We start from the raw sequence: 15,380 nt of genomic DNA on the forward strand, positions 1-15,380 counted from the left end.
AAGAAGGTTCTCATATCGCAAAAGTTACTTGTAGCTCAGCTCTTACCTTCTCCACTCACAGCAATCCTGAGAGAAACACCACTTCTATTCCCATATGCCATGGGAAAATAAATTCTCACAAAATAACAAATGAAGCAGGGTCCTGCCCACCCCCACTCAAACTGTAAGCAGGAACTCAAAGGACTTTTTCATCAAGAACTCCCCACATATAGAAAATTAGACTGCAGTTACAGAGAGCCCAGCCTAGCACTTTTCCTATCATACTAGTTTCCTGCAGGTACCATATTTGGGTATTTCTATATGGGAGAATATTATTTATTTGTTACATTTATAACATAACTTTTACAGAGGAGCACAAGCCCCCAACTCAGAGCTGCCACATTTGTGCAAAAAGGAGAGGTGGTGCAATCAGCCAGGAGGAGGAGTGCAGAGATCCGGATTCAAGGATAAAATGGGATTCAGAGTGGTTTCCTTGGGACTGTGCAGGGAAGCCATACAAGCTCAGGAAATGAAGCAGCTGTTTAAGGTGTTCCTGACAGGTGCTACACGTCTCCGTGCATGTTCCAAACCACATTATTCCCTTTGAATCTGGATCCCTACATGGTCCTAACAACCATCTGTAGTTCCACAAGAGCTGTCCTATTTCCTCTCTTCACGCTTTCAGCGTAGTGCCCAAGTGCTGGACCTCGAACCTGAGAAGCTGGAATCTAGACGCCTCTTCTCCCAGAGCAAGACTTTACTTCTAAGAAAAGACATCATTCAGACAGCAAAGCAGGGAGGATGAGAAATGTGGCAGGGGATTTATAAAAATGTGTAATGATGTAGCAAGACAGAAAGAGTGTATCTTCATTGCAGTAGATCAACCTTCCCCACTGGACTGCTCTCAAGATGGGCTGGCACAACAACTCCCAGAATTCCAAACCATTCCCCATCTGGAAGCTGGAGCCCCAAGGGAGCTGCTGATCATCTGCAAGCAAGTTAGTTGAGAGACAGGAGAGCGATTAGCACTGACAAGAAATGAACAGTGAGCCCATCCTCTCTCGGGTCTTCCTCAAGTGCTCTCCTGACCAGCATCCTGCAGGGCCAGCTTACTTGTTTGCCTCTGCAGATGTGGCCAGACAGATGTGAGCAGAGCCTTCTCTCTGCATCGTCTCACCAACCTCCAAGGTCACGATGTTAAATTTTATCAAGCTAAATTTTTAAGGAGCATCTAGGAACTGTCACAACACTTAACAAAGACCTCCCCGCAGCCTCCCATTAGCCTCCTTGCTTCTTCTGCGCCTTTAACCTACAATTGCATAGGAAACTTCCAACTACACTTCTGTCCTCCATTGCTCTGATTCAATGGGCGCATATACTGAACATCCTAAGCCATGGCTTTGCTTAATCCTGATATGTTTAAGAAGTCTCAACTAGATGGGTTCACACAACTTGCTGACTCATGAATTTTGCAAGCCACAACAGCTGAGCACATACATACACCACTACACTACTACAACAGCGAGTACTACTTCTATCAGCTAAGATTATACTACTCTACCACGGGAAGGACAGCATGTAACCCCCTTATCCTCTTTCTGCAATGCCTGGATTTGCTTTAACAATGATTACACTTTCCTACCATTTCCTGTTTTGAGGTGGGGAACAGATAAATCCCTAAAATTGGCATACCACTGTTTCCACCACAATTGCACCAGAGGAATTTTTCATGAGGAATCCACCTGAACGCCTGCCTTACCCTTGAGTTCCTTGCACATGTGATCAGCAGAGTTGCCACCGTTCCAGGCAGCCACTTAAACAACAGAGGCCAAGCCACTTCCGAAGGGAGCCGTCACCTCCCCTTTCTCCCCCCCTCCACCCCACCCTGCTTTTTCCGGCTGGTGGCTGCAGAGACCAGGGAGTCCTTCTGTCGCCAGAAATCCGGTCAAACTAGGCAGGAAGCCAAGCCAAGAGTCTGTCCTTTTCTTCCTAGCTATGTTTGGCTCTTCCTTGGCATCGCCCTTCCTTAAACCAAAGAAAAAAACCAGGAGATCCCTGGGGAAGCTGCTTTCCTCTGGAATGTGGGGGTGGGTGGGTTGGTGAGCACGCAGCTCTTTAGACAGGGAAATGAAGGCTCTCTAACAAGCAAAGTCCTCCAACTCAGAGGCCAGAGGATCTCTTTGCTGGGTTATGTTCCGCTGGCCCTCATTTGAATCAGGTCTAACTCCAGGAATATAATGTTCTTTTCTTCCTTTTAAAACTACGGTTCAAACCCCGGAGCACTTCATAACCTTAGGAAATAATTACTGTAGAAAGAAATCCACTTACTCTGAGCTTATACCAAGGGTTTTGTTGCACTCCTGAGTAAGCGCAGGCTGTCTTCTCAGCTCTTGGATTCTAAAAGGAAGCTATTATTTTCTGAAAAGATAGCTTTCAGGCAAGCGTGGGTGCTTGCACATCCTGGTTAGAAGCAAAGGACCAGACATTTTTGGGTTTGTTTATTTGTTAGTTGCTATATGTCGGTGACCAAGGAACTCAAACTGCTGCTTTAGCTTAATGACAATGCTGAGAGGTTGGTTAGACCAGTGTTTCTCAACCTCAGCAACTTTAAGTTGCGTGGACTTCAACTCCCAGAATTCCCCAGCAATCATGGGATTCTGGGAGTTGAAGTCCATGCGACTTAAAGTTGCTGAGGTTGAGAAACACTGGATTAGACCATATTTTTCCAGGACTGCTAAGGACATGTCCCTCCCCTGAGCCATTCTCAAACAGGAGATGTCCCATTCCCACAACTGGTCATTCTTCCCTCTTTTTCTTCCCTCACTGTAAGTTTTAGGTGACTTTCCCAGAAAAGATCTATAATAAAAGAAACTTTGGGGTGGTAAGAAAGAAGCAGTAAAATAAAGGAGGTACAGATCTTATTTACCCATTGTGCTAGGTCATAATTTTTAACCAGGGTTTACTGACTGAGCCATAATGGTTGGGTTCATATTGGCAACAGGTGAACCCAAACCAACCAAACCGCATAATGGTGTGAACTCAGACCCGACTCTCTCGAATTGCTGCCATCTGCCTGATGCAAGAAAGTACAGCCACTGCCAAAGGATGGAGGTTGAAGCTCATGATCAAAGTTGGAAAGTTCAAAAGGTGAATTCAGTGGTCTTATAAGTGATGCCCTTTGACATGTTCTATCCATAGGTTCTCCAGCTCATTCTGACAACTAGGGCCATGACTACCTGCCCCAAGTCTGGCTGAAATCACCAAGTGGAAAGCAGCAACAGCTGAGGAGGGTGCCATGAGGCCGGTGCCAATAGATTTCAACAGACAAGATCAAAAGCAAAGCTTGCACTAGCAAGCCAGACCATGAGAATCCTCTCATTCATGTCATCAAAGATTGCTGAGAGTAGCCCTGACCAGGATGGAGCAAAAGGTCCCAACTCTGTGTCAAATGTGCCACCCCAAAGTTTCTTTTATTATAGATCTTTTCTGGGAAAGTCACCTAAAAACTTACAGTGAGGGAAGAAAAGGAGGGAAGAATGACCATGCGAATCACCTGAGGTCCCTTTGATGCGGGAAAGATACCTTCCACTGTGATCACGAGTTGGGGAAGGGTGCCAGAGTTTTCCAGCAGAATACTGATCAGAACTAAGGGGTTTTTTTAGATTTTTTTATCCCTTTATTATTTTTATAAATAACTCAAGGTGGCAAACATATCTAATACTCCTTCCTCCTCCTATTTTCCCCACAACAACCACCCTGAGAGATGAGTTGGGCTGAGACAGAGTGACTGGCCCAAGGTCACCCAGCCGGCTTTCATGCCTAAGGCAGGACTAGAACTCTCAGTCTCCTGGTTTCTAGTTTGATGCCTTAACCAGTAGACCAAACTGGGTCCCTTGAACATATCAAGCCAGCTTTATATTACCATCATCACTGGGCTCCCAATTTGTTTCCATTCCCAATTCAAGGTGCTGGTACTAACCTACTAGATCAGGGTTCCTCAACCTTGGCAACTCTAAGCTGTGCGGACTTCAGCTCCCAGAATTCCCAAGCCAATTCCCAAACCTTGCTGGCTGGGGAATTCTGGGAGTTGAAGTCCGCACAGCTTAGGGTTGCCAAGGTTGAGGAACCCTGTACTAGATGATGCCCTTCATGGCTAGGGACCACAGTATCTAAAGGAACATCTTCAGAGAAAGTCTGAAATGCCCTCCCAGGCTGAAGGATGGCGAATGACTAACTAGCAGCTGGCCTTCTTAGTGGTAGCCCCAATTCTGGAATGCCCTTCCCAGAGAAATATTCCTACTATTACTTTATTGCCTCTTTGATGCCAAGCAAAGTTATTTTTATTCCTCAAGCATTTTGATATATTATGTGACTTTTAAATCTTACCTGGAGATTCTATAATGTATTATAAACCACCTCAAGAAAACTTCATTTTGAACTGCAACATATAACTTTCTGAAATTTAAAAAACCCATATAACATTTTCATCCACGGTTTCCCACTTCAACTGTGAAGGCTGTAAATGTGTATGTGTGCCTGCAGAGAGGGTGAGGAAGGGAGGAAGAATAAGGATGGACAGATACATTAGAGAATGTTGTTCTTCCCCCAAGTCATCCACATACCTCTGAACATTTTCTAACCCTCAAGCCACAGATCTTGGGGCAGAATGTTTCGGCCTGTGAAAATGTCCTCCTGAACAGTGCCAGTCATCCGAATAAAGGAAGAACGGGAAGGAAAGGACACTCCTAGTTCAAACTGGTGACTTAAATGGCCAAGTATTTATTCACTGGTCAGATCTGGTACATGAAAACTATGGGATTAAGCAGCCCTATTTACAACCTGATCTTGTGTAAAGAAGGGGTAAGCAACCTGGATCCACCTCATCATTATACTGAAAATGTAATGATTTCATGGCAAGTTAAGATATGAAGCTTGTGTAAGAAAATCATTCCACGTATCAAAGATCAACAAATGGCTTGATCAGAAAGTTTTGGAGAGAACTTAAACAGCCCAAAAGTCAAAGCGGCACTTATTCCTTTTAAAGATACAACAAATTGTTTATTTCAGTCTACAAATATGCACCACTTTTACATCTGTGTAAGATTCCTTTATGATGCAATCTGTGTATATATCAATGCATGAATGCCTATGATAATGCACCATGGGTAGAACAATTAACATTGATCTACCTATATGGCTGTTGTGGGGATTCTCCATGGGCTTGGCAAGACAATTTTACAGAGATGCATAATGATAACATTTCAGTGCAGTAATCCCCAAAGCCAACAGGATGGGTATACAAAGACCCCTCCAGAAAGAGATGGCTACAATTCTCATCATCCCCACCCAGCATATAACATTCAAATTCCTGCTCAACTAAGAAATGCATTAATCTGGTTTTCACATCATTTTAAGCCATGGTTTATTTCATCACATTTAGTTGAACGCTTTTTTTTCATTTGACCTTAGAGCAGTTTGCTGAAGGCCACATTCCCAAAGCTACTAGCAGGAGCAGGACAAAAACTAAAATTGATTTAATTTACATTGAAATAAAATTCAATATTGTTGATACAGCTACTTTCCAGTCGTGTATTTAATTATCTTTCCCATGTATCTCATAAAACATTAAATTTGGCAACAACTTTTAAAGGTCTCTGGGGCTGTGCCCAAGATTTGTGGGGGGGGGGGGGGGGGAGATGCAGTGCTGCAGCCCTTAGATTATGTAATTCTGCCACAAACCAATTTAAAACTGCAATGGCTAGAATCAGACATTATGCTAAGTTTTTTCTTGCTTTCTGCATTTATAGTATTATTCTCTTCCTTTCTTTAAATACACTGTCTGACCTTCTGAGGATCAACTCAAATATCCCTGAACTCCTTGGGAGCAGGGAAGTTTTCACCATAAGAGATAAGCAAAACCTATGAGTGGGACAGCTTTAGCCATTCACTAAATAGCATCACTCTTAAAAAGCAGAAAGAAACAAACAGAACCACCAACACGTTTTCTGCTGAGAACAGCAATGTTAAAAAAAGAAGAAAGAAAAATCAATCACAGCCCACTTCTAACAGAAGAGATGTGAGGGACAAATGTTTTCTCAGGACACATGAGGAATATTTGTTAGGCCTGTGCTAAAATAATATGCATACTCAGATTCTGGTGATGTAAAACAGTTTCACATCCTTACTTGGAACCGAAAGAACGCTGATCCCTTGCTCCGTTCGTGTCAGTGCTCCGCTATCACATTGACTCACAGGCATAACAACAAATGAGTGGTTTATCTTAGCTGCATCAATATTCCCACCTATGGTCAGGAGAAGGCTCCTTGGGACTACATGGACATATCCATCATGCTTCTTGGGGGAGGGGGGGGCTACAATCCTCAGATCCCCTAGTGGTCTCCTCTCCAGGTACTACCCAGGGCTCAGCTTGCTTAGCCTCAGAGCTCAGACAAGTTGGCCAATAGCCCCCATGAAAAAGCACCAACCTGGTTTTGCCAGCAACCACCAAGCATCCTAACTTACCCATCGGATGCCCTGGATCCTTGGGGCACTGGGCATCTGCCCCTCCAGCTGGATCCGATAGCTGCAGCTGCGGAACAAGTGCATCTTTTTCCAAAGCTCGTAGAGGAGGTTTCTTTCAGGGACTGGATCCACAAGCCCCGTGGAGAACCGGGACAAGTCTGCAACCTCACCGGGTAGAAATTCGACATTCCACCTTCCCTGCCCACTCCAGGCCACCTTTGGGAACGAGAAAAGTAGCTAAGAAAGGAAAAAGGGAAGATTCCTTTTTCCCATCCTGTTGGCACTGGACACAGTTCTTAAAAGAGCAGCGTGGTTATCATACATACCTATACTGTGTTTTATTGCACTTCAGAGCAGTCAAAGCCTTTTACTTCTGTGGTTTCAGCAATTAATGCCAAAGCCGTGCAAATGAAGTCTATTTTTTAACTCCAAGGGAGGGACGAAAGGAACTTTACAGAAGAAGGGTTTGCCTGAGGTCCATGTTGTGATATTAAATGCGAGATCTGACCTGAACACGGTTGCTTAGAGAACACTCTTGTTTTCCTCTTGATCCCTATCCCGTATTTTCTTCTACCAACTTCTGAAGCGTTGGACGACCAGGTGCCACAAGTTCTTTATCATTTCTTTTTCTTACAGCAGGATTAACCCAGTTTCTTCTCTGCTGGACGGAGTTCCGCGCCCACCCTTCTATATCTGGGCGTGGGGACCACAGAAAGCAGGAATCGGGCTTCTCTCCCAGGACTAACCTAGCTGGATCCCACGCTTACCTTCATGTCCGGTGCCTGGTCCTCATTGAGAATTCCCGGCGCAGCGAGGCCCACAGCCTTCGGGGGTCACACGCGACGCCGTTAGGACAGCAGCGAAGCTGAATCATCGGGCGGGAGTCGTAACAAAGCGCACGAGCCCGCTCCCTTTTGGCCTGAAGTTGCAACCCGGGCGGTGCGTGCTCCCAGCAGAATGCTTCGCTGGCACGCCCGCAGCCGTGCGGGAGCCACCAGGATCTTCTAGCTCTTGGCTTCCTGGCCACACACACACACACACCCCGTCCCGAGCAAAAGCAGCGAGAGGGAGAAGGAGCGCGCGCACACACGTTCCTGCTGTCGCACCTTCCCTCTTCTGGAGACGCGGGACAGGAGCAAAACCAGGAAAAGCGCCGCCGAGGCTGCCGCCAGGAGAGTCCTTAGTCCTGCGCCCAGAAGCACTCAGCTGAAAAGCCTTTACACCGGGAGCACCACACCCCCCGGAGCCTGGAAACGGGCAGACAGCAACGTTTCTGGTAGAGCGAGTCCCGAGTTCAAAGCGGCCGGCGGTCCCGGAAAGCGCCCCGCGGGAAGACCGGGCACTTCCAGAAGACGGCGGGCGGGCGAGCGAGCCACTAGCCAACCCCCGGCCTCCATGGTGGTTCAGAAATCAGACTGGCCTTGTTTCTTGGAGCCTATCGCAATCAGAGCCGGCTAGAAAACAACCTTGGATTTTAAAAGGGTCTTCTCATTACTCTATTTTGGGGTGAGATTTCTACCCTGACTTTCCTCCCAACGGTTCCATTTTGCCTACAGGACATTTCATGCCCACAACCTTCACCCTGTGAGGTTGGCTGCGGGGAGGGAGTGAGCTTCTATGGCAACAGGAGAATTGGACCTGGGTCTCCTTGGTCCTATCCGACATCGGAGGCAGTACACCAGCCTGGCTCTTCCATTTTCCACCCTGTTCTGTACCATTGCCCTGCTGTTTTTAACATCCTTTTTCTCCGAACAAGGTGTGTGTTTACCCTTAGAGCAGCGTTTCTCAACCTTGGCTACTTTAAGATGTGTGGACTTCAACTCCCAGAATGCTGGCTGGGGAATTCTGGGAGTTGAAGTCCACACATCTTAAAGTAGCCAAGGTGCCTTAGAGCAACCCAGCAAGACAGGACAGCTGATTACAGGGCCAACACTGAGCAAACTGGGTCCATCACAGGATGGAAGCAGAGCCATTTTTTAAACACTTCCCAATCACAATACAGTTTGTTTTTTGTGGGATAGCATGTGGTGAAGCCCCCTCATTGTGGTTTATACACTGTAGTGGGTTCTTAGAACCCAGGCAAACATGGTTTATTCAAAAAGCCATGGTTACACGGTTTATTCAAAAAGCCATGGTTAATATATGAGAGTCAGTTTGGTGCAGAGTCAGTTAAGGCATCAGGCTAGAAACCAGGAGACCAAGAGTTCTAGTCCCACCTTAGGCACGAAGCCAACTGGGTGACTTTGGGCTGGTCATTCTCTCTCAGCCCTGGGAAGCAGGTTACAGCAAACCATTTCTCATCCAAAGTGTGGTTAAGGTGATGTTGTCAATTGACACCCCCCCCCATTATCTTTGCAGTCACAGGTTTAAAAATACTTCTATTTGACTTTCCCTAGCTAATAATAATAATACAGCCCAATAAATGCAATACAGGAGCATGTGGCTCAGTTTTTTCTGAGCTAATTGTGCAGTTTCAGCCATGAAAATTTCTCAGCTGCATTCAGTGGAGATGCCAGCAACCAGCCTTCTTGGATTCGTCTTTGGTGCTACACCGCTGATTCAGCTGGATGCTTTCTCCCTTATCTGATCTACGAATGTGCAGTTTGGTACTGGGCAGAGTTGACTTGCAGAAGTTTATCCAGGGAAGTTCAGCAAGCCTGTAATGTAACAGGTCAGTGCGTCACAGCTTATATCACTACAGAAGCTGACTGAATGGACGCGTATTATTTACAGAAGGAGTCACTAGAAATTGAAGTATTAGTGGGGAAAATTATATGTGAAGTAGGACTTACGCAGCCTTTTGTCCCCCAAATTTATGCCCACCAAAGTGCAATGTTTGATTAAACAAATCTAAAAGAATGGGAATTCAATGCACCTCCAATGTTGGCATCTAACTCTTGGATTGCAGAATGTTTAAAGCATGGTGTGTTACATATACTGTGACTTCCCAAACTGAAAGATAGGTTAAAGTGCCGTTAAGCAGAAGCACCATAAACACAACTGTTACTGATGGTTATTTGCTGGTATGTTTACCACGGTGGTCAACTCCCCCTTCAATCCCTCAGGGATTGTAAACACCAGAGATAGAAGCAGTTACAAAATGGGGTTGCCCGGGCATGTCAAATTCACCTCCTTAACACAGGAAATAAATTATCTTGCATCAAATTCAGAGAGTCATTATTAATCCCCTTTCAGATCAACAGGGTTAAGATTTGCAAACAAACTGCAGCCTCATTAAGTTTGAACATTAAGTTGAAACTAGAGTCAGGTGAGCACATAAAGAAGTCACCCAACTGACCCAGCCCTGCTATGAAATGCCACCACCTTGCAAGGCAAACCACCCACTGAAATTATGCTATGCCAGCCACAAATCACAGGATGCAGTGATCCAGCCAATATGCAACCATAAACCGACTGACCGGTAAATACTCAAGCATCAGGTTTCATAACAAAATGAGAGCTACCATTTAGTCCCATCTCATGCCAGTTTCTTATTGGAATAAATGAGGAGACGGGGCAGGTAGATTAGACAGATACTACAGGGTTGGCTCCAAAACTGATAAAATCTTGTCTCTCTACTGTCCTCAGTTGCTGCAAGGAAGAGGGCAAAGAAAGATGTACATGCTGCCTTCTAAGCACTGGAAGTTTGCCTCTAGCTTGTATTCCTGCTTTCCAGTGTTCACATGGCTTCTCAATTCCAAGTTTAGCACTTTCCCACTATCAAAAGCTCTTGCTCGATCAGTTTCATTATGAGCTAGATTATATTCTTTACTGAGCCATTGTTGAGTGCACCCAACACATTAAGCAATACAGCATGGCTTACAAACCACAGTGACTGACTTCACCCAAAACACTAAGCTGATACCAAATAAACTACATTATTAGTTCATGCAGTGTGTTGGATGCAAGGAAATATAAATAGCCTTAGAATATTTAGCAAACTTTTCTTCCACTGCCTGGCCCTGATTCTCAGAAGAAATTGAAAGATGTCTTTGCCATTGTCTGCTCCCTGCTTTTTTTAACTGGAGATACCCTAGAACTGAATTTCAGATGTTCTACATGCAACACAGGTGCTCCACCATTACAACTATGGTTCTTCCCCTGGATTGTTTCCAATAGCATTTCCCTTATCCCTATTCTATTTTATTCTCATTCCCTTTATCCCCCCTAGTACGATAGCTTACTATGACACTGGCTTAGTCACTATCTGAAAGCAAGCCCAGGTATAGCACACTACAGCTTTTCCACAAAGTGCCAAATCCTAATCACTAGAATGGCAGACTATTGCATAAGGTTCAGTCTGGGCATAGAAGCAGCACTTAACTATTAATTTCTACAGAGGAGAAGAGGGAAGACAAGTTTAGAATACCATCAAGTAGAGTAAAATCAGTATTTAATTTTAAAAAGGTACCAGAAACACTTCTAGTAGAACCCTACTGCATGCCTAGAGGAAGCTACTGAAATATTCAAGGAACTAGACCTGAGTATTGAAACATGAATCAAATACTCTGACTGATTACTGTTTCTTTATAGAAGAGCCAAGTGATTGGGTTTATACACCACCCTAAGCCACAAACTGCAGGTAGAAGTCACAGTAATAGGCTACACAAAACCTGCTAGATTAAGTCCAACAAACTACTGACTTGTAGTGTGAGCCCAGCTACCAGATCTGAGCAGTAAACATCTGAACCATTAATAGACAGCAGCAAAGAAATGCTTTACTATTATCTAGCAGTCCAGACCTGGGTAGTCCTAGGCCCAGGTGCTAGAAGACCAGGTGATGTTCATGAAGAAGGCCCCAGGTTTCACCTGTCCTTTTTTCAGGTAGGGCTAGAAGAAATATGTTTCATGAAACCCTTTAGGGTTGCTGTTGCCAACTAAGGCAGGCAATACTGAGCTGGCACCAGAAGCCTACAAGGGGGTGCTGCCCATTTATCAACCAGGAGCACTCCGATCACATTAAAGTTGGTAGGTTGATAGGGGGCAGGGAGGGAAGGTGCTGCAGAGATAAGCAAGTATACAGTGGAAAGTGCCTAGCAAGAAGATTGGGGCTGAGCTGCCTGATGGAAATAGCAGCAGCAAATCGCTTGGAAGATGTGGGATTGGAGGTCCTATGTGCACAGTGGTGGATGGATTGAACATACATTTAGGTGGAGAGACTTGAGGGTTTCTAAAAACAAACTTGTACAATGCCAAAAGATTTGGGAGTATTGGTGGTAAATGTTATCCAACTAATGTTGTTTAAGGAGGAGCTTGGATAACCCCCCGAATTTAACAAGGGGCTCACAAGCTCTCTCCAGACAGCCCTGCTCTAATGGTAATAGATAACTTCATGTTAAAGTCAAGTGGACCTTAGGATCTAGGCATGTGCAAAACCTTCAGAAAGGTTGTCCACCGTTCCAGATATATTTTGAGCTGAAAACAGCCCCATTTCAAGCTGGAAACACCTATTAGAAACTCAAAAAACAACTTGTTTTGAACTCAGAATCACTTTTCATTCTCATAGCAGGGGATTTCAAGGAATGTTGTTTTACTGTTGTTGTATTATCTTTCAATTTTGTAGGCTACCCAAAATCTTACCCTGGAGAAGATGCTGATGCTAGGGAGAGTGGAGGGCAAAAGGAAGAGGGGCCGACCAAGGGCAAGGTGGATGGATGATATTCTAGAGGTGACGGACTCGTCCCTGGGGGAGCTGGGAGTGTTGACGACCGACAGGAAGCTCTGGCGTGGGCTGGTCCATGAAGTCACGAAGAGTCGGAAGTGACTAAATGAATAAACAACAACACCCAAAATCTTAGGGAGTTGGGCAGTATTCTCAAACCAATGAACAAACAAACAGTTTGGTGCACCCCTGTAGGCACAAGTTCTATTTTGAAGGGACATGGATTGCACCTCCTGGTCAAGTTCCTCCTTAGTAGATTTTTAAAGAGGTTCAAAAACCAAAGGACCCTCCTGTCAATAAGTAGTAAGTAGTAGGAATGTAAATACTCCACAAACTTCAAGAACCACCATGGCACTCGCTGCTAGGACCAGCTAGGCTGCATCCTCCCTTCCAGGGGGTAGCAGGCCATTTGTCCTCTTGAGAACAAGAAGATCAGTAGTTTTAGGTGGTGTTGGCATCCTGTGGGGCTCCCTAAGGACACCGCACAGCTGGTCTTAATAGGATGATGAAACACTCAGAACTACTTTCTAAATCACCTTGTTTTCCTTTCCCTGCCCCAACTGTTTGTTTTTTTCTTCCTTGTATATTTTCAGAAACTGTTTATTATTATAGAAGCTACTTTGGGAGCTTTTCAAGTTGGAAACCAGGGTATGATTGTTTCCAGTAGATAAACCACAAAGCATGCTGTAGTCCAGCGTTTCTCAATTTTGGCAACTTTAAGACAGGTGGACTTCAACTCCCAGAATTCCCCAGCCAGCATGCCAGTAAGGTAATGCTCAATTTCACATGCCAGTAAGATAATGCTCAAGATCCTGCAAGGTAGACTTCAGCAATTCATGGAGTGAGAATTGCCAGAGGAGAAAGCAAAGCCCAAAATCTCCAAAGAAGGCTGGGGATCTGCATAGATAGACAATAGTATCTGTTCAAGACTACAGTAAGCCATGTTTGTGTATGAATGCATCCTATGTATGAGGTCCATCCAAAATGAGCAAATGGTGTTTGGCATGGCTGGCTGGGGAATTCTGGGAGTTGAAGTCCACCTGTCTTAAAGTTGTCAAAGTTGAGAAACGCTGCTGTAGACAGTGGTGGACTCATGGCGTTCAAGATGTTCTTGAACTACCCCTTCCAGCATCCTTCACCATAGAACATGTGGCTGAAGCTGTTGGGAATTAGCATGGGGGAAGGGGCTGCTGGTTGTCCAGCCTTGTTATAGATGGAATTGATACCATCAGCTGTAGAAATCCCATCTTAAGGTACCCAAAAGAAGGAGATAGAGGGTGAATGTGGCATTTCTCATCTGATGAACGGAGTAATTCTTTGCTTTTCCACCATCTGCTGAAAGCACACAAGAGGATCGACAAAACCAAAAACCTCTCCTGATTGGGAGACGACATTAGCCATTTTAACCATACAATTCAGATTAAAAGCAGGGCAGGCTCCTGAACGTCCCAGGCCAGAGCAACCTTTTCAAAAGCCCTGGGGAGAGGGATGCTAACTTTCTTCTCAAAACCAGCCACAACGAAGGCCGAACAGTGACAGAAGCAAGAACCCAAACTCACCTTTAAAACAGACTGGGATTGCACTGGGCTGCCTGTAGCTTGCAGCGAATGGGTGTACGTGCAGTCCCACAGCAAGTGGTGCAATCAATCTAATATCTTCCCCTTAAAGGCTGGCCTCCTTTCTTTGAGAGACTGAAAGAGGGGGGGGGGGCTCAAAGAGACAGAGGGTCCTCAAGAAGCTTCAGATTTCACAAAGGCAGGGAGGAGAAGGTCAGGACTGAGAAGCTGTTCCTTTTCAGCAGGAGAGGCAGGGGAAGCACAACCTCCCTGAAAGTCACCTTTGCTAACCCAGAGCTGGGTTCATCAGCTGCAGAAAGTGTCATCCTTAGCTGAATTCAGCTGGATTAAATGCTCACAGATACATACAGGATGCAAAATGAACAGGGGGACCGAAAATCTGTGAAGTGCAAAAGCCACAGCAACCATGTGGACTTTTCTTCGCACAAACGGAGAAGAACAGAATAACTCATATGCCCAAGAACACTCACATATAACACAGCACCACCTTTCTAGCACTCTATGCTAGAATAACATCCTCAGTGAGAATGAAATCCAAAGACTGTATAAGTTATGTTTATACACCGTGCTAGGCCATGATTAACTTAAACATGGTTTTGTTGAATAAGGCATAATAGGCTGGGTTCATATCCCACACTAAGCCACAGACCAGCCAACCACATTTGGACTGCAGGGCCTGAACCCAGTTTTTTAAATTCAAAACAGTAATAGCCCTGGTTCACAAAACACAAAGTCATGAACCACCGTGGCTGGGTTTACAAGACACATTAGGTTAAAAAAAAAAAAAAGGACTTATGTTCCTAACACCAGATGGCAGCAAACTCCAAGTTTGTTTGTTTGTTTGTTTATTGGTCAAATTTAGCCACCACCCATCTCCCCCAAAAGAGGGACTCTGGGCGGTTTACAACAAAATCAAGCGCAAAATATAAACATTAAAATCTCATAAAACAGTTATAATAAAATACAGTAAATAAATATAGAATCCAAGAAAGGTATAAAATCCAGGCTGGTGGGAGGGGCTCTAGGGTGCGAGCCACCCCCAAGAATGGTTACCCACTTTCCCGCCCCAAGCGAGATGGCAGAACCAAGTCTTCAGGGCCTTCCAGAAGGTCAGGAGTGAGGGGGCCTGCCTCACCTCCAGGGGCAAGATGTTCCAGAGGGCGGAGGCCACTACAGAGAAGGCCCGTTTCCTGGACCCCACCAGATGAAATTCTCTTATGGACGGGGTCCGCAACATGCCCTCTCTGGATGATCCGGTGGGGCGGGCCAATGTAATGGGGATGAGACGGTCCCTCAGGTAGCCTGGCCCCATGCCACGTAGGGCTTTAAAGGTAATAACCAACACCTTGAATTGGACCTGGAAGCAAACTGGCACCCAGTGCAGCTCACACAGCAAGAGTGTTGTATGTGCCAACCTAGGGGCACCAAGTTCCACTCGCTTTCCTTCTAAATCATCATTCAAGTGGGCCAGTTTGGGAACTGTACATTCAAATGAAGAGACAGAGGGTTGTGATGAATGCTATGGGAAGTTCGTACTCCTAGGCTTTTGTTTTGCTCTTTTCCTATTATAGAGATGACGCAAAATTGGCCTAGATGTGGGGGGACTCCTATTTGGACTTGTAAACTCTGGACAGTGAATT

At 45.2% G+C, this 15,380-nt stretch overlaps 1 protein-coding gene across 1 annotated transcript in view; it reads right to left on the reverse strand.

The window, feature by feature from the left end:
• Positions 1–7,518, reverse strand: part of RAPGEF3 (Rap guanine nucleotide exchange factor 3) — a 60,373-nt gene extending 52,855 nt beyond the window's left edge. The window contains exons 1-2 of the mRNA XM_063293969.1: positions 7,269–7,518; positions 6,502–6,717 (exon numbers count right to left, since the gene is read on the reverse strand). Coding sequence (XP_063150039.1) covers positions 6,502–6,717; positions 7,269–7,274 — 222 coding nt within the window. The 5' untranslated portion in view covers positions 7,275–7,518. The remainder of the gene's footprint in view (positions 1–6,501; positions 6,718–7,268) is intronic.
• Positions 7,519–15,380: the final 7,862 nt, after the last annotated feature.

Source organism: Candoia aspera, chromosome 2, assembly GCF_035149785.1.
Source record: "Candoia aspera isolate rCanAsp1 chromosome 2, rCanAsp1.hap2, whole genome shotgun sequence".
Classification (NCBI taxonomy): Eukaryota; Metazoa; Chordata; class Lepidosauria; order Squamata; family Boidae; genus Candoia; species Candoia aspera.